Here is a 23029-nt window from a genome sequence, read left to right as displayed (position 1 = left end):
GTGAAAAGAGAAAAAATAAATCTTCTTCAGGACTGGAAAAGGGTCTCAACCCGAAACATCGACTGTCCATTTCCCTCCATAGATGCTGCCTGACCTGCTGAGTTCCTCCAGCATTTTGTGTGTTTGCTTCAAATTTCCAGCATCTGCATTCTCTCTTGTGTACCCATTTTGTGTTTGATCTTTTCAAAGTAGAGAAGACCACATCGTGGTCACTGAATTAATTTGCTAAATTGGAAGAGGTGAATTGTAGCTCATGTGGGGGGTTGGGGGGTGACTATTTGAGTCCCTCGATGGTGTTATAGGAAGTAAAAGGGCAGGTGTTGACCCTGAGCTTCCAATCACCTGTTTCTTAAATTTTCTAACCAACTCCCATTCTGACCTCCATGCTTTCTGCCTCCTATGCTGCTTCGACAAAGCCCAGCAGAAGTTTAAGGAGCATCACCTGATCTTTGCTCAGGACTTAGTTCTGAATTTTACAGTTTTAGCTTTATTGTCTCTCCACAGATCTGGCTGTATCTTTGTTTCAACTTTTCCCCTTTTTTCCCTCTTCCACCTCTAAGTGCTGGTTTTTAAACTAATTGTTAGCTTGATAACATTGCCCCTCACCCTATCACAGACAATCCCTCGTGTTCTCCACCTCCCCTTCTCTGCAACTTAAAACATGCTTGTTTCCTCATTTCTCTAATTGGGGTGATGGGTCTGACCTAAAATATGGACTCTGTTTTTCTCACCACAGATACTGCCTGACTTACTGAGTACTTCCAGCATCTTTTTTATATTTCTGATTTCCAGAATCTGCATTTTTTTTTGCTCAAGCACTCCTTACTTCTTCAATTTCTCTTCTAATTGCTGCTTGTCATTTTCTAAATCCATTAATGAGTCTTGTATCAGCTTCAAATCCCCTTCAAGCTTCCTTCTAACTCTTTCCAGGTCCACACGAAGCTTTTTCTCTTGTTCTAGTGAACCCTCAAGCTACAATAAACAGGAAAAATCATCATGGTGATCAAGACAAAAATTAGATTATTAAAATTTATGTGCTCAGCAACACTGACATCATCCACTTGCTGTTCCAATTTAGCTTTGGTTTTGGTTAAAGTGTTGACTTTATCCTCTTCAGCCTGGAGATCATCTAAGGTTTGTTGATGAACCTCTTGAAGGGCTTTCTTTTCCTTTGTTAATTTGACAATACTCTCATCAAGGGAGGACATTTCTTCTGTAAGATTCTTAACCTTCAGTTAAAAACCATTAGATGTTAATTAAACATGCAATTTTATCCATCAAGTCCTACAGATTAGGTCATTTTGTTCCAATGCAAATGAATACCTTGTTTTCAATGGCATGTTTTTCCTTTTCAACCTTAGCCAGTGTGAGTTCCAGATCATCAATATCCTTCTTTAGTTCGGAGCATTCGTCTTCAAGTTTTTTCTTCTTGCTTGTTAGCTCTGCATTAACTTCCTCTTCATCCTCCAGTCTTTCACTGTATTCCTTAACCTTTGCTTCCAATTGAATTTTGCTTTTGATGAGTTGATCACACCTTTCTTCAGCATCTGCTAGGCCATCTGCCTCCTTTTGGGGATGAAAGAGATGTCTTTTTTTAAACCAACCAGCATATTGGCAAAACTTTCAACACCTTTATGACTTGTTTTTAAGAGATGTCAGAAATCCCTTGCCACTGTTCGAGAAAGCTACAGCACTTAGAGAATTTCTATTTGCCTAAGACTGAGCGCACTTCTCTACCTGTAAGGTCATACCTCATATACCTGAGAACAAGAAGGTTAAGTGGAATATAAATGAAGCAATAATTGGAGACCTCCAAGAGTATGCAGGACAGATGTGGAGGTCAAGCTCTTAAAACTGTGTAATTTACCAGAGGGGGAAACGTAGCTCACTCAGCTAACAACATCTATCCATTGGGGCCCCAGCTTGTAGAGTTAGCCAAAGTCAAGTGGAAAATAGTCAAGGTCTCAGTAACATATTAACCCTTCTGGATTCCATGGTACATCAGATTGCCTAACCTAACCTCAATAATGAGCTGGAGTACAATGAACCTATTGAACTCATTACATTACAAGCTATTCTACAGAAGATTCTTAGTATTGGTTTATTATTGTCACTCGAACCGAGGTACAGTGAAAAGCTTGTCATTCATTACACAGTGCAGTTACATTGAGTCAGTACAGAGTGCATTGATGTAGTACAGGTAAAAACACTAACAGTACAGAGTAAAGTGTCACAGCTACAGAGAAAGTGTACTGCAATAAGGTGCGAGGTCACAACAAGGTAGATCGTGAACAACAAGGTAGATCGATTCTCAACTTCTATCGCAGGATGAGCCAACTTAGAGTAATTTTCACCACAAAGGTTCCTCATGGCTCTTCTCTATGCCCACAGATAGTCAACAGGCAATCATCTAGCCACAAGTGAGTCCTCAGTAGATGAGCTTCAGATACTTGACCTGATGCTATACATCAGTTTTAGTTCTGTTCACCTGCCTACTCAACATCATTGTGTGAGAGATTTTCTGTGTGTTGGTCAGATGCTTTATCTCGAGTTTACGCCAGAAAGAAAACAAAAAAAATCCTATTTACAGTGGCAATTAACATTAATGGCATTTTTTTATTTTCCCCACAGTCCCAATAGCTCCCACCCCCCAGATTCTACCACTCACACATCAGGGGCAATTTACAATTGTCCACTAACCTATGTGACCCTACAATTTTGGGATGTGGTAGGAAAGCAGAGCACCTGGCAAAAACCCACAGGGTCACAGGGAGAACATGCAATCTCCACACAGAAAGTTTGGATCGACGCAGGTTGCTGGAGCTGTGAGACAGCATCTCTGCTTCCTGCGCCATTGCACACCCTGGCTTAAATTTTACATTATATTCTAACCCAGTACATCCTATAAATGTTTAACATTTTGCCAGATTATAGTTTGAAATTATTAAAAATCTGGTTGTTTGAAATAAACAAAGCTCAGAACAATCACTATTCATTTATAACTTAGTTATTGTAATTTCAGGCAGAGCTTGGCTTGCAGGTCAGCAGTATAAAACACTCTGAGATCGTTCTGAATTACAACAAAATATCACATCCAGAATGCAACTTCTGACTTCCCACTTTGAGCTCACCAAAGCGTCCACCACTGGGTCCAGCATTGGTTCCAGATTGTGCTGCACTGAGGGGCCAAACATACTTTGCATTTATCCCCACAGCAGTCCACCAGCCACTGCTGTCATACAGGCAACAGCCCCATTGTTCAAAACACATGGGTAATATATTGCTTCTTTTCTTCATTTTCCTTTATATTTATATTCCACCATAGTTCAATGCATTTTTAAGTATATTTTCATTCTTAAATTATTTTTTGAAGTATTTTTATTTAATCGGTAACATTTAAAAATCGTGAAAATGCCCTTGACAGTGGCCACCTGTCAAAAGTCATCAGGATGCAACTGGGGGCAGGGCCTTACAGTCCATCACCTGAGGCTTGGTCACCAGTCACAGCCTCCTCCACCTCACAGAGGGGTGATGGAGTGAAGGCCCTCAGTATAAATGGATCCCATAGATGACTTGGCAACTGTGAGTAGCCATGGGGTGAGCTCTGCAGCTGAGTGTGACAGTGGATGGGATCAAGAACAATCCAGCCCAATGAAGCTGGAGATCTATTTATTAAAATGCAGAAGAAAATTTACTATTAGCAATGGTTTAGGGGCTGTGTCAGAATACTTCAGGATGGTACAGTGGCTGCTGCCCCACAGCTCTGACACCCCAAACTCAATCCTGTTCTCCGGTGCTACCTCTGCGGAGTTTACATGTTCTCTCTGTGACCGTGTGGCTTTCTTTTGGGTACTGCAGATTCTCCCTTCAGCCTGAAGATGTGCAAGTTGGTAGGTTAACGGGCCCCTGTAAATTGCCCCTGGTGTGTAGGTGAGAGGTAGAATCTGAGGGGAATAGATGGAAATGTGAAGAGAATAAAGTGAGACCAGTGTAGGGTTAGTGTAAATAGTTGTTCAATAGCCAGTGCAGACTCTACAAGACAAAGGGCCTGCTTCTGTGATGTATGACCCTTTACCCTCCTGTGCAGATAAATGAATACAAAATACCTAACATAGAACATAGAACAGTACAGCACAGAACAGGCCCTTCGGCCCACAATGTTGTGCTGACATAACTATTCACTCCTACCTACGGGATGCCTGTATCCCTCTATTTTCCTCTCATTCATGTGCCCATCCGAGCCCATCTTAAAAGCCCCCATGTGGCAGATTATGAGAAGAAAACTAACTCTGAAACTGCAGGAACTTGAATTATCAGCATTCAGCACAACATTCATTTGTCTTCTCTCAATGTTCTCCCCTACATTCTGAAAGGGATTGGCTCTGCAGATCTAGATTGTATTACCAAACAATACCCTTGTACAAATATCTATTTTTTACATTGGCAGCAATTTTGGCTGAGATCTACATTAACAATTCAACAGTTTAATGCTTTTGTTCATGGGAGGATGTTCACAGTGACATTTTGATTGTCACCTTATGTTGTCTGCAGATCCTTTGTGTGGTTTGTAGAGTCATCCTTCAGCTGACTCCAACACTCAAATGCAAATGCATTTTATTCAACAGGAATACCAATGTTTTTAAGACAAATTATAGAAAGAATCAGGCATTTATGCAAGTTATTTTCACTACTTACTGACTGAACTTGGAGCTGTAAATCATTCTTTTCCTGAAGCAAGGTAACCATTTTCTCTTCCAATTGCTTCCTTTGTGCTTCAGATTTGGTTAGTGCTTCTTTAATCTTTTCAAACTCCACTTTCATATTTGCCATTTCTTTTTCAGTTTCTGCACTCCTCAACAGAGGTTTGATCTTGAAGTATAGTTTCATCCATGGCCAGTGTTTCACATTCATAAATGAACGGATGTTGTACTGGATAGTGAAGATGGAGTCCCTATCGAATTGTGTTAAAGGAAAACCTTGTTGTTACCATATGGCCAAGTTGACATCACTAAATGCTATTAAATTTCCATTTACCTTCTCTCTATCATGTTCCTAAATTCTACTCTCATTAGATATCCTCGGCAAATGGCTTGTGTACGTGTGATGATTTGGGCTAACTTTTCATCCCTCATTTCTTCAAGAGCACCCAGGAGGCCAGCCTTGAAAAAGACCTTTAATGGAATTAAGGAGAAGTCAGCTTTGACAATCATCAGTGGGTCACTGCTCTTTCTATCATTGGGCATTGTAGATGTTTACCTTAGTATGGCCAAATTTATACTGTGTATGGTCCACATCAATGGAGCTCAGCAATTTCTCAGAAGCCTTTCTGCTATCAATAAATTGTCCTTCGGGTATGGCACTTGCATTTAAGATTTTGTATCTGTGGTTTCAAAAAAATATGTTATCTCTTTAAGGATGGCAATTAATTCATTGTAGCATAAGAGGTATGAGTTAGAGACTAACAATTGCTAGTAACCATCTAATTTGACAAGGGTGTCATCTTTGGTTCATTGGTGATATTCCTGCTTCTGTATCAGCAGGTTGTGGGTTCAAGATCCACTGCAGATGACTGAGCATGTGGCCAGATGGAATCTCAGTGCAGTACCAAGGAAAAGCTGCACAACCTCATCATCTTTTCGATGAGACACTAAACTAGTTTGGTATCTGAAGAGATTAAAGAGGTGGAGGTGAAACATCTGATGGGACACTTTGATAAATGCAAGGGGAGTTGCTAACTAATATATAACGCAACCAACATCACCAAAACAAATTATCTGACCACTCACCGTTGTTTATGAAATATTCCTTGGAAATAGTGAACGCATTTAAATGGCTTTAAATGCTTTGGTCGTTCATAAGGTCACCATATCAGTTCATGTCTTAACCTTAATATTGTAAATTGTTACCTTTGTTTAAAGTCACCATATAGGATTCTGCTGGGGAATCCCTTTCTGCAGATTCGAATACCTTCCAACACACCGTTGCACCTCAACTGATGAATGACAAGTTGGTTTTCAATTTCACCTATGCAATGAACATTGTATTAGTTGAATCAATACACATTTGCCAATAATATATAAATGACATAATTATCTGTAAATAAAAGCAGAAAATGCTGGAAGAACTCAGCAGGTCACGTAGCATCTGTAATCATATGAAAACATTCTTACCTGGAGTCTTTGTTTCATTGGGAATGATGCATCGTACAAAATGTGGATGAGTGCTTCTTAGATTGGTCATCAGCTTATTTAGGTTTTCCTGTTTTATACCAAAGAGGTGATTTCAGCACAAATAGCCAGAAAGAACAAAATTTTTTGTTCTTATTTGAATGAGGCAATGCACATATGTATATTTTCTTAAATTTGCTTTATTATGCTAATAAAATATTATTGATTGCACAAGCATTAAAGGTCAATATGTACCCTAAAGAGTGCAGACACAGTTTGGAAAGATGATCCTTTCTTCTTGCCACCCTTCCTAGGGGCAGCAGCATCTGTCAAAAAGAATTAAAAATAGATGTTGATGTTGTCTTCCCTCTCAGCAAGAAATATCTTGTTAAGTTAAAATACTTTACCTTCAGCAGCATAAGAAACAAAGAGAGTTGACAGAAGTTTCACTGAAGATTTCTGATATAAGCCAACAACGGTTTCATTCAGTGGGTCCTTGTTCTTTTCCAGCCAGCCAGTAATGTTGTAGTCCACAGTACCAGCATAATGGACCAGCGAGAAGTGAGCTTCAGCTTTTCCTTTGGCGGGCTTGGGCTTCTGGAAGTTGCTTGACTTGCCAAGATGCTGATCATAAAGTTTGTTCTTGAAGGAAGTGTCTGAGGCCTTGGGGAACATACACTCCTCTTCCAGGATTGAGAATATTCCCATGGGCTGCAACATAAAAACACTTTGTGAGAATCCTTTCTGCTTTTTATTTTACCAATATTAAAGTTATTTTCTGTTCCAACTGATATACCGTTATGCCCTACCTTTTCAATGAGTTCAATGCAAGCAGCCAAATCCATTCCAAAGTCAATGAATTGCCATTCAATTCCTTCCTTTTTATATTCTTCTTGTTCCAGAACAAACATGTGGTGGTTGAAGAACTGCTGCAGTTTCTCATTCGTGAAGTTAATGCATAGCTGTTCGAAGCTGTTGAACTGGAGTTCATCAAATTTATTCATGAAAGCATGCAATCTCAAGAAAGCAAAATGTACTCATTTAGAAACTGAAATATTTGGACTCACATCAAAGATTTCAAAGCCTGCAATATCCAGCACACCAATGAAATATTGCCGGGACTGCTTTGTTTCTAATTGCTGGTTAATTCGAGCAACCATCCATAAAAACATCTTCTCGTACACTGCTTTTGCCAGGGCACCCACTGAGTTGTTCACCTGAATCAGTCCAAGAAACACATTTGAGTCTTAGAAATTGTAGCCTGATAAAGCAAATTTCAAGAATAATAATAGAAAAATCAGCACAATGTTACATCATGCCAAAATAATAGTTGTTACCTGTTGTACAGTTTGCCCTTTGGTTACATACTCATGGCCAACTTTAACTCGTGGGAAGCATAAAGATTTTAACAAGTCTGCAGAATTCAGTCCCATAAGGTAAGCAACCTTGTCAGCCACTGTAAAAATAGAAAAACATGTTATGCATCACTGAATAATGGATTCATTGCCATAGATAAACTGTACTTAGGCTGAGGCTGGTATTTTCAAAGATAAATGGAGCTGGCAAAACCAGCAATATACCATGCTTTATATGAATTCTACTCAGTGTAAGTTTGATGGTAAATAATTCACGAATTCTGCTTCCCTTCCAAATATTTTTAGCATTAGTGGAAAGAGATTGTCAATGTCCAGCTTCTCATAATATTTTTTCGTGGCAGAGCAGAGTTGCTGCCTCACAGCACCAGCAACCCGAGTTTAAACCTGACCTCGGTGCTGTTTGTATGGAGTTTTCACTTTCTCCTTGTGACAGTGTTGATTTCATCTGGGTCTTCTGGTTTCCTCTCAAATCCCAAAGATGTGTGGGTTAGTCACTGTAAATTGCAACGAAGAGGTAGAATGTGGGAGGAGTGGATGGGAATGTAGGCAGAATAAGTTACAGGGAAAGTTAGTGAAGGAATGGAATTGCTCTGTGAGCTGCCATGGACTTGATGGGCCAAGTGGTCCCTTATGTCATAAGGAAATATCGAAATACTTAAGATTTACAAGCCAAAATGATGTATTCCACCCCTCAATCCTTTTCTGCCATGTTCACTTAGATTATAACTAATCTCTAACTAATTTCCCTACTTCTCCATTTCTTGTAATCATAGAAATGCTACAACTGAGAAGAAGACCACTTGGTCCACCACATTCATGCTAGCTTTCTGCAAGTGATCTCATTCCCCATTTCTTTTCTCATGGACCCACTATTTTTTCTTCAAGCACTTAACTAATTCCTTTTTGAAAGCCACATTTGAATCTGCTTTTACATTCCAGGTCATAGTTACTCAATGAAATATACTCCTTTCATCTCCTTTAGTTCTTTTTCCATTCTCCTTAAATCTGCATCCTTTGTCTTTCAATCCTTGCACCATCGGGAACAACTTATATCCGTTTACTTTGTTAAGACTGTTTGAACACTTCCATCAAATCTCCTCACACTTTCTCTATTCGAAGAACAACCACAGTTTCTTTAGCCAATCTATCTAATTAAAACACCTCATCCTTTTAACTGTTCTAATAAATCATTTTACACCTTCTCAAAGAATCTGCAAATCCTTCCAAAACTGCAGTGCCCAATATTCTAGTTCAAGCTGTATGAGTGCTCAACATAAAAAGTTTCAACATAATTTCTATGGTTTAATACCATGACCGCCTATGTCAATACCAGGATTCCATTTAATTTTTTCAACTGTTTTCTCAAAGATTTTTGCACATCTCTGGTTTCTCTATTCCTGCACTCCTCTAATATACCCTGTACTTTATATTGCCTCAAAGGTAGTGGATTGACAAACAAAAGTCCATCAATTTCAAGTTCCAAATTCTCAAATTACCTAACCTCAACAGTCTTCCATTACCATTTATGTGAAGTTGTACTTCCTGACGTCACCTTTGTGAATTGTCTCTAAGTTGACAGGAGACCAAGGGGCAATTTATTAGTACTCATGAAGTATACAGAATCAACAGAATTTTCCATTTAGCTCGTAATCAATTTGTCAGTGGCATTGTGCATGGTCCATTGATATAGAGCTGGTATTGTGACTTTTGAAATCTATTCCATGTGCTACACTGAGCTTGCTACTACACTGTGACAGTTGACCTGGCAAACTTAGCTAAGAAATACTGGAAACTTACAAAGGTAAATGTTAAAATACTAAAAATGAAATGTTCATGAAAAGGAAGCATTCCTACAAGATTTTTAATAACATTTCAATATTTTACCTTCAGTTCCATCAGGTTCAGCCTGCTCTTCTCGTTGCTTCTGCTTGAACTTTAAGTTACCATGGTGCATCACTGCGCCAGTGAGTTTGTATATAGATGCTTTTTCCTCAGAAGTAAAGCCCAAGATATCAATGGCTTCCTATAGAATTATAGAAATAATGTTTTTCATTGCTATAGCATCCTTTGAATCAGTTATTTCATTATTGCTTTTGTGTCTTAACTTACATCAGTAGCCATCAATTCCTCTTGATCATTGATACTAGGTACAGTAATCTCACCCTGACTAATGAGTGGAAAGTCATAGGGATTGTTGGTAATGAGCAACATTTCTGAAGTGAAAAGAATCAATAGGATTTATTAATTAGTTACAAATTTCTTTTGGAAGAAAATCAAGAATTTCAGATGTGTTTCTTACAAATCTCTACAGATAATTGAACAACCTTCAAATATTATACAAATTCTGACACACGAGTGCCAAATTATTCATTTAGATATACCAAAATCTATTTTAGATTACCAATTAGTTCTGGCCTCTTGTTGGATGTAACCTGGTAGAAGATATGGTAGCTCCTTTCAGCTTTCAACTGGAAGGCAACACGTGACTTTTCCAGCAGATCTGTTGAGTACATTTACATTTGAGTGTTGTAACTGCATGCTTTGAACAAAAAATAATTTTTGTTTGTACAGAACATAAATATTCTAAATATGCACATACTTACATGTTTCAATATCAGCAGATGCCAGCTTCCCTGTAGCTCCAAAGTGGATTCTGATGAATTTACCCTTGGTGTTAAGAGAAAAGTTATATAGCTGAATCTTGATTTCCATTTCTTAAGTGTCCAATTAGCATTCAAATAAGTTTTATAAATATTCCTACAAATTGATATATCATCATATATTGATTGAAATGTTGTAAACAGCCAATGTATGGATTATAATATTTTACTTCAATTACAGAAATAATGATAAAGGGAACTTACAAATCGAGATGAGTTATCGTTTCTCACTGTCTTGGCATTACCAAAAGCCTCAAGCAGTGGATTAGCCTGGATGATTTGGTCTTCTAATGTTCCCTAAAAATCGTGCAGGTATAAGCAAAGATCTTCAACCATTATCATAGCAACAGGTAACAAAAAGTAAGTAAGTTTCACATTAGGAAGCCTGAGGAGATCCAAGCATTTAAATAAACAAAGGGAATTAATGATGGAAGGTGCACTGAACAAAAAGTAATCCTAAAATTAGAGTTTGGCCATTTTAAGAAGGAAATCAGGAAGCCCATTCGTTAATAAAAGGGATATTGGTAATTGGAAATATAGTCCTAACAAAAGATGTAGGCATTGTTTAAACTGAATTTTTCAAAACTATGATGGATTATTTTTGTTAGTAAAAGTATCAAGGAATATAGATCAAAGGTGGATAAATAGCTATAGATCAGCCATGATCAGATTAAATGAATTATTTTTTGTCCCTCAGATGTACACAGAAAATGCTGAAAATACCCAGCAGGTCAGGCAGCATCTGTGCAAAGAGAAACTAAGTTGATGTTTCAGGTCGATGATCCTGCATTGGCTCATTGCTGCTGGACCTATTTCAGATTTCCAGTTTGAAATTTCATTTACTTTTGCCCTTCTGTCTCTATAAGCACCATATATATATATATTTTCTTAACTTGACGTTTACCTGTATCCTGGACTCTTTTTTCTTGAGGGCATCACCACTGGCTGCAATTAATGCAAAGTACTGGATAACACGTTTTGTGTTCACAGTCTTCCCGGCACCAGATTCTCCACTTGGGTGCAAAGCATACAGAGAATAAAATTATTTAGAAGCCAAATAAATCACAATAATTTATGGTTGGAAAAAATAAAATAGTTTTTAAAGGTATTAGTTCTTACGTGATCAGAATAGACTGGTTTTCGCGATCTGTGAAATAACAATCACATTAAATTGATATAAAAAGGACAAAATGAAACTAAACTTGTCTTAAGAACAAAATGTGAATATTTAAGGCCTCTAGTTATGTAAATTCAGAAACTTCATAAAAGAATACATTATTACCTGTTAACATGAACTGATAGGCATTGTCAGAGATGGAAAAGATATGGGGAGGAGCCTCTTGACGTTTCTTTCCCCTATAAGCATTGATAACGGCAGGATTGTACACAGGCAGCCACTTGTAGGGGTTTACAGTAACACAGAAAAGGCCAGAGTAGGTCTGCAGAACAAAATTTATGCACTTACTTGCATTATTTTGATTTGGCATTAAAATTTTATCGATGCTCCATAGAAAGCATCTTATCTAGATACATCACGGCTTGGTACGGCAACTGCTTTGCCCAGGACCACAAGAAGTTGCAGAGAGTTGTGGACACAGCCCACCGCATAGGGAAACCAGCCTCGCCTCCTTGGACTCTGTCTTTACCTCTTGCTGTCTTGGTGAAGCAGCCAGCATAATCAAAGACCCCACCCACCTGGGTCATTCTCTTTTCTCTCCTCTTCCATCAGGTAGAAGATACAGGAGCCTGAGGGCACGTACCACCAGGCTTAAGGACAGCTTCTACCCCACTGTGATAAGACTATGGAGCAGTTCCCTTGTACGATGAGATGGACTCTGACCTCACGATCTACCTTGTTGAGACCTTGCATCTTATTGCACTGCACTTTCTCTGTAGCTGTGACACTTTACTCTGTACTGTTGTTGTTTTTACCTGTACTACATCAATGCACTCTGTACTAACTCAATGTAACTGCACTTTGTGATGAATTGACTTGTGGAATCAGCATGCAAGACAAGTTTTTCACTATACCTCAGTATGTGACAATAATAAATCAATAATAAAAACATTATAGACTCAAGCATACATACATAGATCATCCAGGCTGAATAACGGTCTTTGAGGTTAAACAGAACAGATGCTTCATTCAGATGGGTCAACATGGCCATATCTTCGATTTTATCGAATTTTGGAGGATTCATTAGGAAGACTTGGTCCTCTTTGACAGTTACTGTCTGCATAAAGAAATGTGAAATCATGTCTGGCTGATTCCAGTAATGGTAAAAGTAGATGATATCTTGGCATTATTCACAATAGAGACAAATTACAGCACCTTCCCATTGCCTATTACTGTGCAATGTTGAACACAGTCAACAACATTATGTTATAACAAGAATATAAGCAAAAGAAGCAGTAGACTGTGGAAGCTTCAATAAGATTATGGGTGATCCTATTCCATATGAAAAATCCTCAAGTACTGGAAATCAGAAATAAAAACAGAAAATGCTAGAAACACTCAGCAAGACAGGGAGGATAAATATAGTTGAGATTTCAAGTCAGGGACATTTCATCAGGATCTTTGACATAAAATGTCAACTCATTTTTTTCCTTCCATAGATACCACCTGACATGCTGACTGTAAGCGGAATTTTCTGTTTTGCTTCTGTGCCTCATGTCCACTATCCTCCAAGATACCCAAGATGTCACTGCATCTGGTGGTGAACACAAGAGAAACAGAGTATTGCACATTATACTTGGATAAATAACCAAAGGCATCATTTCCACCCTGGGCATAGATTGTTTCCAAAATTGCACTCTTTTGGAAGTGTTTTTGCCCTCCAGGTTTCTGTTCAAATTCAATACAGAATGCAAATTTTTTATGACTCAGTACAATTAGGCTGTGCCATAAAACTCCATTTCTCCTTTAATCTTGCCTTAAAAATGTACTCTTGTGATAAATCTTCACAGCCTGATTGACGTAGGATTAAGGTGCAAGAAAGGAGTTTAAATTTAACACATCATAAATTCACATGCGCTGAGGAGATTGGGATTTATGGTGTGTGTGGTACAGTTTTACATCACTTAATTTATGGAACGTCTAGTTGGTTGGGAATTAAGGAAGGCATTAAATTAATTGAGGCTTGAGAAGATGACGGCATGTATACTGCTTTCAACAATGGTGGAGGAGGCAGAAGCAGTTAATGAAATCATTTTTACAGACTTTGTAGTCTTTGGGGCCGAGTGAATAGAGGAAGTGAACAGAGCACTTAAGTTTTGTAAACTCATCATGGGATATAGGTCAGGAAGATTGAAAGTTTTGATGAAAAGGAGCCCATATATCTGAAAATAATTCTTTAGTCTTCCAGACCTTGGAAGTTTTGACCCACCTAGCAGTACAGAAATGCCAAGGAGGTCAGTGAAGAGTACAACTCTCACAAACCTCTCAGAGTTTAACACCAGTGGTATTAAACTGTACAGCAGAGTAGGCTGACAAAAACATCTCAAAAGTGGAGTTAGAAACTTTATGCAACCTCACCTCAGAGGCAAGCGGTAGCTAAAAAGGTTAATGAAAAAATATGGTCAATTTGGCTTTAAAAATATTCTTCCTTAACTGCTATCAATATTCAGAAACAATATATTGATGAGAAAACCACTTCAGTGTTCCTTTTAAAAGGTTTTACATTCAAAAAGCTTTTTACATTTTAACTATTAATTGTTCAAAGCCTGCTGAAATTTTGCTTCAACCGAAATTTGTTTCTAGTGCGCTGTTCCTTAAAATACAATATGGTGAGGGAAGGGGATTGAAAGTGGGTCAAGAATAGGCAGATGGAATTTAACATGGACAAGTGCAAAGTGTTGCATTTTGGTAAGTTAAACCAGGGCAGGACTTTCACAGTAAATGGCAGGGCCCTGGAGGGTGTCGTAAGGCAGAGTGTCCCAGGAGTACAAGTACATATAGTTCCCTGAAAGTGGCAACACAAGTAGACAGGATGGTGAAGAAAGCATTCGGCACACTTGCCTTATCAGTCAGGGCACTGAGCACAAGAGTTGGGACATCATATTACAGTTGTGCAAGACATTGGTAATACCACACCAGGTGTATTGTGTGCAGTTCTGGTCACCTAGCTACAGGAAGGATGTCATTAAGCTGGAAAGGGTGCAGAAAAGATTCACAAAGATGTTACTGGGACTGGAGGGCTTGAGATATAAGGAGAGGCTGGATAGGCTGGGTCTCTTTTCCCTGGAACATAGGAGGCTGAGGGGTGACCTTATAGAAGTTTATTAAATCATAAGGGGCATTGATAAGGTGAATGGTCATAGTCTTTTTCCCAGGGCAGAGGAATCTAAAACTGGAGGGCATAGTTTTAATGTGAGTGGGGAGAGATTTAAAGGGGGCCTGAAGGGCAACTTTTTCACACAACTGGTAATGGGTATGTGGGATGAGGTATTGGAGGAAGTGGTAATTGTGGGTACAATTACAACATTTAAAAGACATTTGGACTGATACATTTCCTGGTTCTGGCCTAGGGTCTTTGACTTGAAACATTAATTCTGTTTCTCTCTCCACAGATGCTGCCTGACCTGTTAAGTGTTTCCAACGTTTTCTGGGTTTTTTTTTTCAGATTTCTAGCATCTACTTTTTTCCCCATATACCCCATAGTGTCAGGTAGAGAAAAAAAAGGGCTACAGATGCTAGAATCTAGATGAAAAACACTATGATGCTGGTGGAACTCAGCAGGCCAGGCAGCATCCGTGGAGAAAAGCAGGCAGTCAACGTTTTGGTTCAGGACCCTTCTTCGGGACTGAAGATAGGAAAAGGGGAAGCCCAATATATAGAAGAAAAAAGCAGAGCAGTGATAGGTGGACAAAAGAGGGGAGGTGGGGTGGGCATGGGGTGGTGATTGGCAGATGCAGGTAAGAGATAGTGATAAGCAGGTACGGTGGAGGAGGGGAGAGCAGATCCACGGGGGATAGGTCAAAGGTAAGGAGGAAGAAAGGTGGGGGGGATAGAAAAAAGGAGAGATAGGCTAGGAAAGGGAAGAAAAGAAGAGGCATGGTTGGGGGTGTATGGGGGGGGAAGGGGGGCTATTACTTTAAGTAGAAGAAGTCAATGTTCATGCCATTAGGCTTCAAGGTTCCAAGACGGAAAATGAGGTGCTGTTCTTCCAGTTTGTGCTTGGAATTCTCTTGGCAGTGGAGGAGGCCGAGGACTGACATATCAGTGAATAGAGTGGGAGGGGGAGTTGACGTGACTAGCAATGGGGAGATGCAGATCGCGGTTACGGACAGAGCGCAGATGTTCTGTGAAACGGTCACCTAGTCTTCATTTGGTCCCACCAATGTAAAGGAGGCCACATTTGGAGCACCGTGTAGAGGAAACCACATTTTGGTGCTCCCATTTTAAGTAATCCCCACAACCACCCCCAACCATGCCTCTTCTTTTCTTCCCTTTCCTAGCCTATGTCTACCCCCCTTACCTTTGACCCATCCCCTGGTGGATCTGCTCTCCCCTCCTCCCCCACACCTGCCTATCACTCTCTTACCTGCATCAACCTATCACTACCTTGTGCCCACCCCGCCTCCCCTCTTTTGTCCACTTATTACTGCTCTGCTGTTCCCTGTTATATATTGGCCTCCCCTTTTCCTATCTTCAGGCCTGAAGGAAGGGTGCTGACCTGAAATGTTGACTGCCTGCTTTTCTCCACGGATGCTGCCTGGCCTACAGTGTCAGGTATATTTCTCACCCAAGCTCACTTGACTGTTGATCCAATTTACTTTTACTAACCTTTTTATTTTTAGTTTCCACAGTGACTTTGTCACCTTCCTTACTCTTAATTGAGGCTGGAATGTACACTTCCTTTGGGTCAGTGACATAACAGGCTGTTTTAGCATCAAATGGTTTATTCTGTGCTGCAATTCGCTCTTTCTCTGTTTTCCGTAGAAAGGTAGCTGCCTCCCCAAAAACTGCCATATCTGCGTCGGAACTCATGTTTGCGGTTTACTGTGTAAAAAATAGAAAGAGCAGACTTCAGCGATTTCCATTTACCCCTTTCTGAAGGTTGATATGATCATCAGATAGCTATTTACAGTCAAACCAAGGTGGGATATTAGTCAAAGAGACTTACACTGCTTTCATCTTGTTGCATGTCAAGGTTAGTCATGCCAACTGAGGTAACTTCAACATCAAATAAAAGAACGAGTACAAAGAGGCTTGGCCTTGCACATCATCTCATTTCCCATCCCTGGCCCTAGCTAAAGTTACTGTCAAAGTGTACTTCGAATCCTGCATCACAGAAGGAGGAATGTAAAGGATCTGATGAATTCCAGCTAGCCTCAGTACAGATTTGACTGCCATATTATAAAAAGTTTATTGAGGCACTGGAGAGGGTACAGGGAAAATTTCTAAGTACAGTACCTGAAACGTGGGAGTGTGCGTATCAGGAAGGATAAAAACAAAACACATAAGGAAAAGAAGCAGGGCTGGGCCATTTGACCGCTTGTGCCTACTCTGATATTCAATGAGATCATGGCTAATCATTGACCTCAGTGCCACTTTCTTGCATTAACTCTATATCCATTGATTCCCTTAATATCCAGAGATCTATCAACCCATAATATAGAGACTAAGCTTCCATTACCCTCTCAGGTAGAGAATTCTAAGATCCCCAACCCTCCAGGTGAGATCTACTCTCATTCTTCTAAACTCTAAAGATTACAAACCTAATCTGTTTAATCCCCTTCCCTAATACAATAACCACCCCCGCTCCCTCCCGTTTCCCAGTCTACTGCCATGTTGAGGCCAGATGTAGGTTGGAGGTGGGATCTACTGGTGGCCATCCACTTCAATTCCACATCCCACTCCCAGACCGACATGTCTATCCATGGCCTCCTCTACTGCCATGTTGCGGCCAAGCGTAGGTTGGTGGATCAACACCTCATATTCCACCCTGGTAGTCTCCAACCACATGGCCTCAACATCGATTTCTCTGACTTCCAGTAACTCTTCCCCTTTTCTTTCTTTGTTTTCCCTCACTCCTGAGGCCCCCTCTCTCCTTTTCTTTCCCCTTCCCCTGCTCTCATGACCTGCCCATCCCTTCCCCCGTCCTCATGACCTGCCCATCTATTCCTCACCTCCTTCCTTTTATTCCATGGTCCACTGCCCTCTCCTACCAGACTGCTTCTTCTTCAGCCCTTTGCCACTTCTACCTATCACCTCTCAGCTTCTTAATTGTCCCCCTCCCCCACCCTCCTACCTTCCCCCTCTCACCTGGACTCACCTATCACCTAAACTCACCTATCACTTGCCTGCATGTACTCCTCCCCCTCCCCCGACCTTCTTATTCTGGCTCCTGCCCTCTTTCTTTCCAGTCTTGATGAAGGATCTCGACCCGAAACGTCGACTGTTTATTTCCCTCCATAGATGCTGCCTGACCTGTTGAGTTCCTCCAGAATTTTGTGTGTGTCACTTTGTTACTTTATCCCTATCAAAAGCACATTCTCTCTTAGGTAAGGAGATGAGACTTGTACACAGGTGAACTGTCACGGACATGCAGATAAACTTGAATAGGAAGATCTTAAACATATTGGAGTTATGGTGAAAAAATATTACATTGTATGAACTCAATGTTATTTGAATTTCAGATTTTCAAAATTGCAATGAAAAAGTTTGATGGAATCCTAAATGATATTGTCCTATAGACTAACAAACACCACTTGTGATGCTTTTTAATCTCTTACATTGCACCTGATCAAAAATCTTCTGAAAGTTCAAATACACTATATCCATTTGGTCCCCAAGTATTAGCCCCTGCCTATCTCCTATTAGTAACAAACTGAAAAAGATCCAACAGATTTGTCAAACATAATTTCTCTTCATAAACCTATGTTAAATTAACCCAGTCCTGTTATTATTTCCTACATGCCCCCTTACCACTTCTTTAATAATAGACTGCAGTATTTTCCCTTCTACTGAGATCAGGGTACCTTTTCCCTTGAAACAAGAAAGCGGAACAACGTAACATAATAACACAAGAAAACAGGAGCAGGAGTAGGCTACTCACTCCCTCAAGCCTGCCCCAACATTCGATATGATCACGGCTGATCTCTTCTTCTGTGTCAGTTCCCCATAGCCCTCAGTTCCCATATCTTTCAAATATCTTCCTTTTAAATAACCTCACTCCCAAATGATCTGGCCTCCATAACCCTCTGGAATGGAGATTGCCAAAGAATCACCACTCTCTGTGAGAAGCAGTTCCTAAACTCTTAGGTCTTAAATGAACATCCCCTAATCTTGTAACTATGTCCCTTCGTTCCAAATTCTCCCACTAGTAGAAACATTTCAACAGCTGCCCTGTCATGTCCCCTGATGATCTTAAATGATTCAATAAAATCACTCTTCATGCTTCTGAACACCCAAGTATGCAGGTCTAATGTTTTAGCTGTTCTTGACAGGACAAATCTTTCATCCAAGGAATTAGTCTGGCAAGTCTCTTTTGGACCGTCTCCAATGCCCAATGAAGAATGACCTAATAAAGGTTTATAAAATTAGAAGGGTTTTGATAGGGTGGATGTGGGGAGAATGGTTCCAAGTAGAGACCTCAATACAATATAGTCACCAAGAAATTCAATAGGCAATTCAGAAGAAACTTTTTGCCCTTAGAGTGGCAAGAATGGTGAACTCCCGACCACGGATAAGGGGAGGCTGGAAAAAATAAACACATGAAGGGGAAAAGAACAGAAGAATATGCTGAACGATGTAAATTAGGAAAAACGGGAGGAGGCTTCAGCGAAGCACAGGCGCTGGTATGGATTGATTGGCCGAATGGCCTGTTGCTGTGTGAACTCTCATTAAAAACGCTGCCACAAATAAGTCGTGCTTCTGTTCTATGTCGGTATCACGCAAGCCTGCGTCTCTACACTGCACAATTATTCTCTCCAATAACTGCTGCCAAAATGTCTCGGTTAACAGAAGAGTCAACTGCATTCCAACCTGCATCATTAAGTACCCTCCTTAACGGAATGTATCCAGTGCTTACCTGTTGAGACAATAGCAGAAACCTCGAGAGTTGTTCGGAACTGTAAAAAGAAACACACACACACACACACATTGCAATATGAAGAAGGCAACATGCAGATAAACTTGAACTAAATTATCTTAAACACACAATAGTTAGGGTAAAATATTTTACATTATATAGACTCAATCTGACATTCAAATAGCATTAAGCAAAAACCAGCTACAATAAAATAAAATTGATTGAAATCCTAAACAATATCGTGCTATTGATTACAAGCCCGGATGCTTCGAGTTATTGCAATACCTTAGAAAAATATAAAAGCATCACTCCCCACACCCGCCCAACATTATGTGTTATGTTAGTTCCAAATTCTTACTTCGAAGGTTGACGGAGGAACCCAGTCACCACACGACAGAACAGCACTTTTATAGGGAGGTTCAGCCGGAGAGGCGTTCATTGTAATTGGTTGGCTTCATTTTGTTCAAAGCATTTGCTGTAATTTTTGCTATCATCTGATATAATTAGAAATATTTTATTGGCCTATAAAATATTTCAACAATGTAATTCTACATCAATCAGCCGCCAGCCAACACTATCGCGTTCGCTTTTTTTGGCAGAGTGCTGTTTAGTAAAAATGAATTCAAACTTGATTTCTCCGTGCATAATATAGCAACCGCTGTAGTTTTCTTTGTATCACGTTCCCAGTACCTGGAGAATATAGCAGGGAAAGCAAGAAAAAAAAACACATCATTCACTTACAAAGTATATTACTTTTCCCACAATATGTAAGATGTATTTTACACCTAGCTACGCACTTTAGACCCACTTTTTCGTTGTATTTTAGACTGCTTAATTGGTAATCAACTTGAAAAGGTGTCACTGTGTAATTCGCGTGGTAGAGGTGTCCCCTGCATGCCCACTGCTTGAAACAGAATGATGATTATGGATGCACACCAGCATAACCTTGATTGTCACTGGGGAACATTTGGAACTGTTTCTTTTCACTGGCTAGCTGTGGGGTTAACATTGTTGTAATGTTTCTGTTTTAAATATGCTGACAGAGAACTGAGGGCACAGATCGTACTGGACATGGGCCCAGAAGATTGCTAGGCATTATTGGAGATCCAAGACTCTTCATTCAAATGTATCAAGCAGAATTACATTCCTGGGTAACAACCCTACGCATTCTGTAATTATGTATGTAAAATCATCTTCATCTCAGAGGTCAATGAATCCAGAAAATTATATCAGAAAAATGAATCCAGAAAATTAATTGGTTGTTTGATGTGCCATTGTATTAGCAATAATTTCCTTCACCATTTTAACATCATAGTGTAGCGGCTGCTACCGCGATGTGAAAACAAGACACTAATCGAAGGGTTTCAGAACAAGAACCGGTTTATTTTCCTGCCTTGCGCTGGCCTTTTAAGAGAGACTGTTCCCGCCCACTTCAAACGGCAATGACGTATATGCTACGTCATCAAACCTTTCCCGCGCGTGGGTTCTCCCTGTCGCTCGGGGAAGACGAAGGCCCAACACCATCTTGGGCCTCGCCGCTCTGACAACTCGTGACCCGACCGCCGAGCCGGTTCGCTTGCTCGGACGGTGAATTGCTACACACCCCCCCCCCCCCACCCCCCGGAACTGGTGATACAGTCCCCAAGGTCCGCGGGCTGTGTTAGCTATTGCTTAGGGGGTCGGCCTCTGCGTCGCGGCGCTGGAACCTCAACCGGTTGTCATAGATCTAAATGGGTTGGTTTGAGGCGGTCCATCGTGAAGACCTGTTCCTTGCCCCCAATGTCCAAAATAAAGGTGGACCCATTATTCCTGATGACTCTGAATGGCCCCTCATATGGTTGTTGCAACGGTGCACGAGGTGTGCCCCTGCGAACGAAAACAAACTTACAGTCTCGTAGTTCCTTGGGCTCACAGGATGGGGCTTGACCATGCTGCGAAGAGGGAATCAGTGCCAAGGTGCCGAGCCTCTCACACAGTCTTTGCAGGGCTGCCGTGTGTTGTTCCCCTTGGTCCCGAAGGGCAGGTATGAAATCCCCCGGGACGACCAGGGGCGCCCCATACACGAGTTCAGCTGACGAAGCTTGGAGGTCTTCCTTGGGGGCAGTGCGTCTGCCGAGCAGGACCCAAGGCAGTTCATCGACCAGGTTAGGACCCTTCAGGCGGGCCATCAAGGCTGATTTTAGATGGCGGTGGAAACGTTCCACTAACCCGTTTGATTGAGGGTGGTAGGCCGTGGTGGTGTGCAGCTGCGTCCCCAGCATGTTCGTCAATGCAGACCAGAGGCTGGAGGTAAATTGGGTACCCCTGTCTGAAGTGATGTGGGCTGGAACACCAAAACGTGAGATCCAAGTTGTGAGCAGCGCCCGGGCGCAGGAATCAGTCGTGATGCCAGATAGAGGGGTTGCCTCTGGCCACCTCGTGAACCGGTCCATGATGGTAAGGAGGTACCGGGCTCCTCTTGAAACTGGCAGAGGACCAATGAGGTCGACGTGGATGTGGTCGAACCTTCTACGGGTAGGCTCGAACTGCTGTGGGGGGACCTTGGTGTGTCGTTGAATTTTCGATGTCTGGCAGTGCGGACAAGTCCTGGCCCACTCACTGACCAGTTTGCACAGGCCATGCCAGACGAACTTGCTGGCAACCAGTCAGACAGTTGATCTAATGGACGGGTGCGCCAACTCATGTATCAAGTTGAAAACGCATTTCCGCCAGGCTGCAGGAACTATAGGGCGGGGTTGACCTGTTGCGATGTCGCAAAGGAGGGTCTGCTGACCTGGAGCAACTAAGAAATCTTGGAGCTGCAGGCCCGAGACTGCGGTTTTGTAGCTGGGCAGCTTGTCGTCAGCTTGCTGTGCGTCAGCCAGGGCTGTGTAGTCGACACCCAGGGACAGGCTGTGGATGGTCGGTCTTGAAAGTACGTCAGCAACGACATTGTCCTTTCCGGAGACATGTCGGATATCCATTGTGAATTCGGAAATGTAGGACAAATGTCTCTGCTGTCAAGCTGACTAGGCATCGGAGACTTTGGACAAGGCGAAGGACAAAGGCTTATGGTCAGTGAAAGCGGTGAAAGGCCTGCCTTCTAGAAAGTACCGGAAATGCCGGACCGCCAGGTACAGCATTAGAAGTTCCTGATCAAAAGTGCTGTATTTCAGTTCGGGTGGTCTAAGGTGCCTGCTGAAAAATGCCAAGGGTTGCCAACGGCTTTTGATTAGTTGTTCCACTACTCCACCAACCACGGTGTTGGATGCGTCCACCGTGAGGGCGGTTGGGACTTCTGTCCTAGGGTGTACAAGCATCGTGGCATCTGCCAGGGCGTCCTTGGCCTTAATGAAAGCAGCCGCAGCCTCGTCGTTCCAGGCGATGTCCTTGCCCTTACCAGCCATCAGCGAGAACAAAGGGCGCATGATACGGGCTGCTGCAGGGATGAACTGACGGTAAAAGTTGACCATCCCCAAGAATTCCTGTAGGCCTTTGACCGTGTTGGGGCGTCTACCTTGGCGGGTAGGGGTGTTGCTCCGTCGCTGGTGATCTTGTGGCCAAGGAAATTGATAGAGTCAAGTCCGAATTGGCACTTGGCCGGGTTGATCGTGAGGCCAAAATCACGGAGACGGGAATACAGTTGGCAGAGGTGGGAAAGGTGTTCTTGGCGGTCACAGCTGGCGATTAGTATGTCATCTAAGTAAATGAACACGAAGTCCAAGTCTCGGCCTACTGCGTCCATCAGCCGCTGGAAAGTCTGCGCGGCATTCTTAAGGCCGAATGGCATTTGAAAGAACTCGAAGAGGCTG

General features: G+C 41.4%; 1 protein-coding gene across 1 annotated transcript in view; it reads right to left on the bottom strand.

Annotated features, from left to right (window-relative positions):
* Positions 1-19278, bottom strand: part of LOC127579831 (myosin-4-like) — a gene marked incomplete at its 3' end in the record, with an annotated part of 31757 nt that extends 12479 nt beyond the window's left edge. Inside the window, exons 1-24 of the mRNA XM_052032801.1 lie at positions 19239-19278; positions 15989-16204; positions 12294-12437; positions 11486-11642; positions 11323-11350; positions 11108-11216; positions 10408-10500; positions 10147-10210; positions 9945-10043; positions 9653-9756; positions 9428-9566; positions 7505-7623; positions 7235-7384; positions 6977-7147; positions 6575-6878; positions 6423-6493; positions 6171-6258; positions 5907-6024; positions 5257-5380; positions 5035-5171; positions 4696-4951; positions 1324-1566; positions 1053-1229; positions 827-972 (exon numbers count right to left, since the gene is read on the bottom strand). Of these exons, the coding sequence (XP_051888761.1) occupies positions 827-972; positions 1053-1229; positions 1324-1566; positions 4696-4951; positions 5035-5171; positions 5257-5380; positions 5907-6024; positions 6171-6258; positions 6423-6493; positions 6575-6878; positions 6977-7147; positions 7235-7384; positions 7505-7623; positions 9428-9566; positions 9653-9756; positions 9945-10043; positions 10147-10210; positions 10408-10500; positions 11108-11216; positions 11323-11350; positions 11486-11642; positions 12294-12437; positions 15989-16192 (3245 nt within the window). The remainder of the gene's footprint in view (positions 1-826; positions 973-1052; positions 1230-1323; positions 1567-4695; positions 4952-5034; positions 5172-5256; positions 5381-5906; positions 6025-6170; positions 6259-6422; positions 6494-6574; positions 6879-6976; positions 7148-7234; positions 7385-7504; positions 7624-9427; positions 9567-9652; positions 9757-9944; positions 10044-10146; positions 10211-10407; positions 10501-11107; positions 11217-11322; positions 11351-11485; positions 11643-12293; positions 12438-15988; positions 16205-19238) is intronic.
* Between the last annotated feature and the right edge of the window lie 3751 nt (positions 19279-23029).

The sequence above is a fragment of the Pristis pectinata genome, chromosome 18 (genome assembly GCF_009764475.1).
Source record: "Pristis pectinata isolate sPriPec2 chromosome 18, sPriPec2.1.pri, whole genome shotgun sequence".
In the NCBI taxonomy this organism is placed as follows: domain Eukaryota; kingdom Metazoa; phylum Chordata; class Chondrichthyes; order Rhinopristiformes; family Pristidae; genus Pristis; species Pristis pectinata.
The sequence above is the reverse complement of the archived record's forward strand: the minus strand, read 5'-3'. Positions and strand labels throughout refer to the sequence as shown.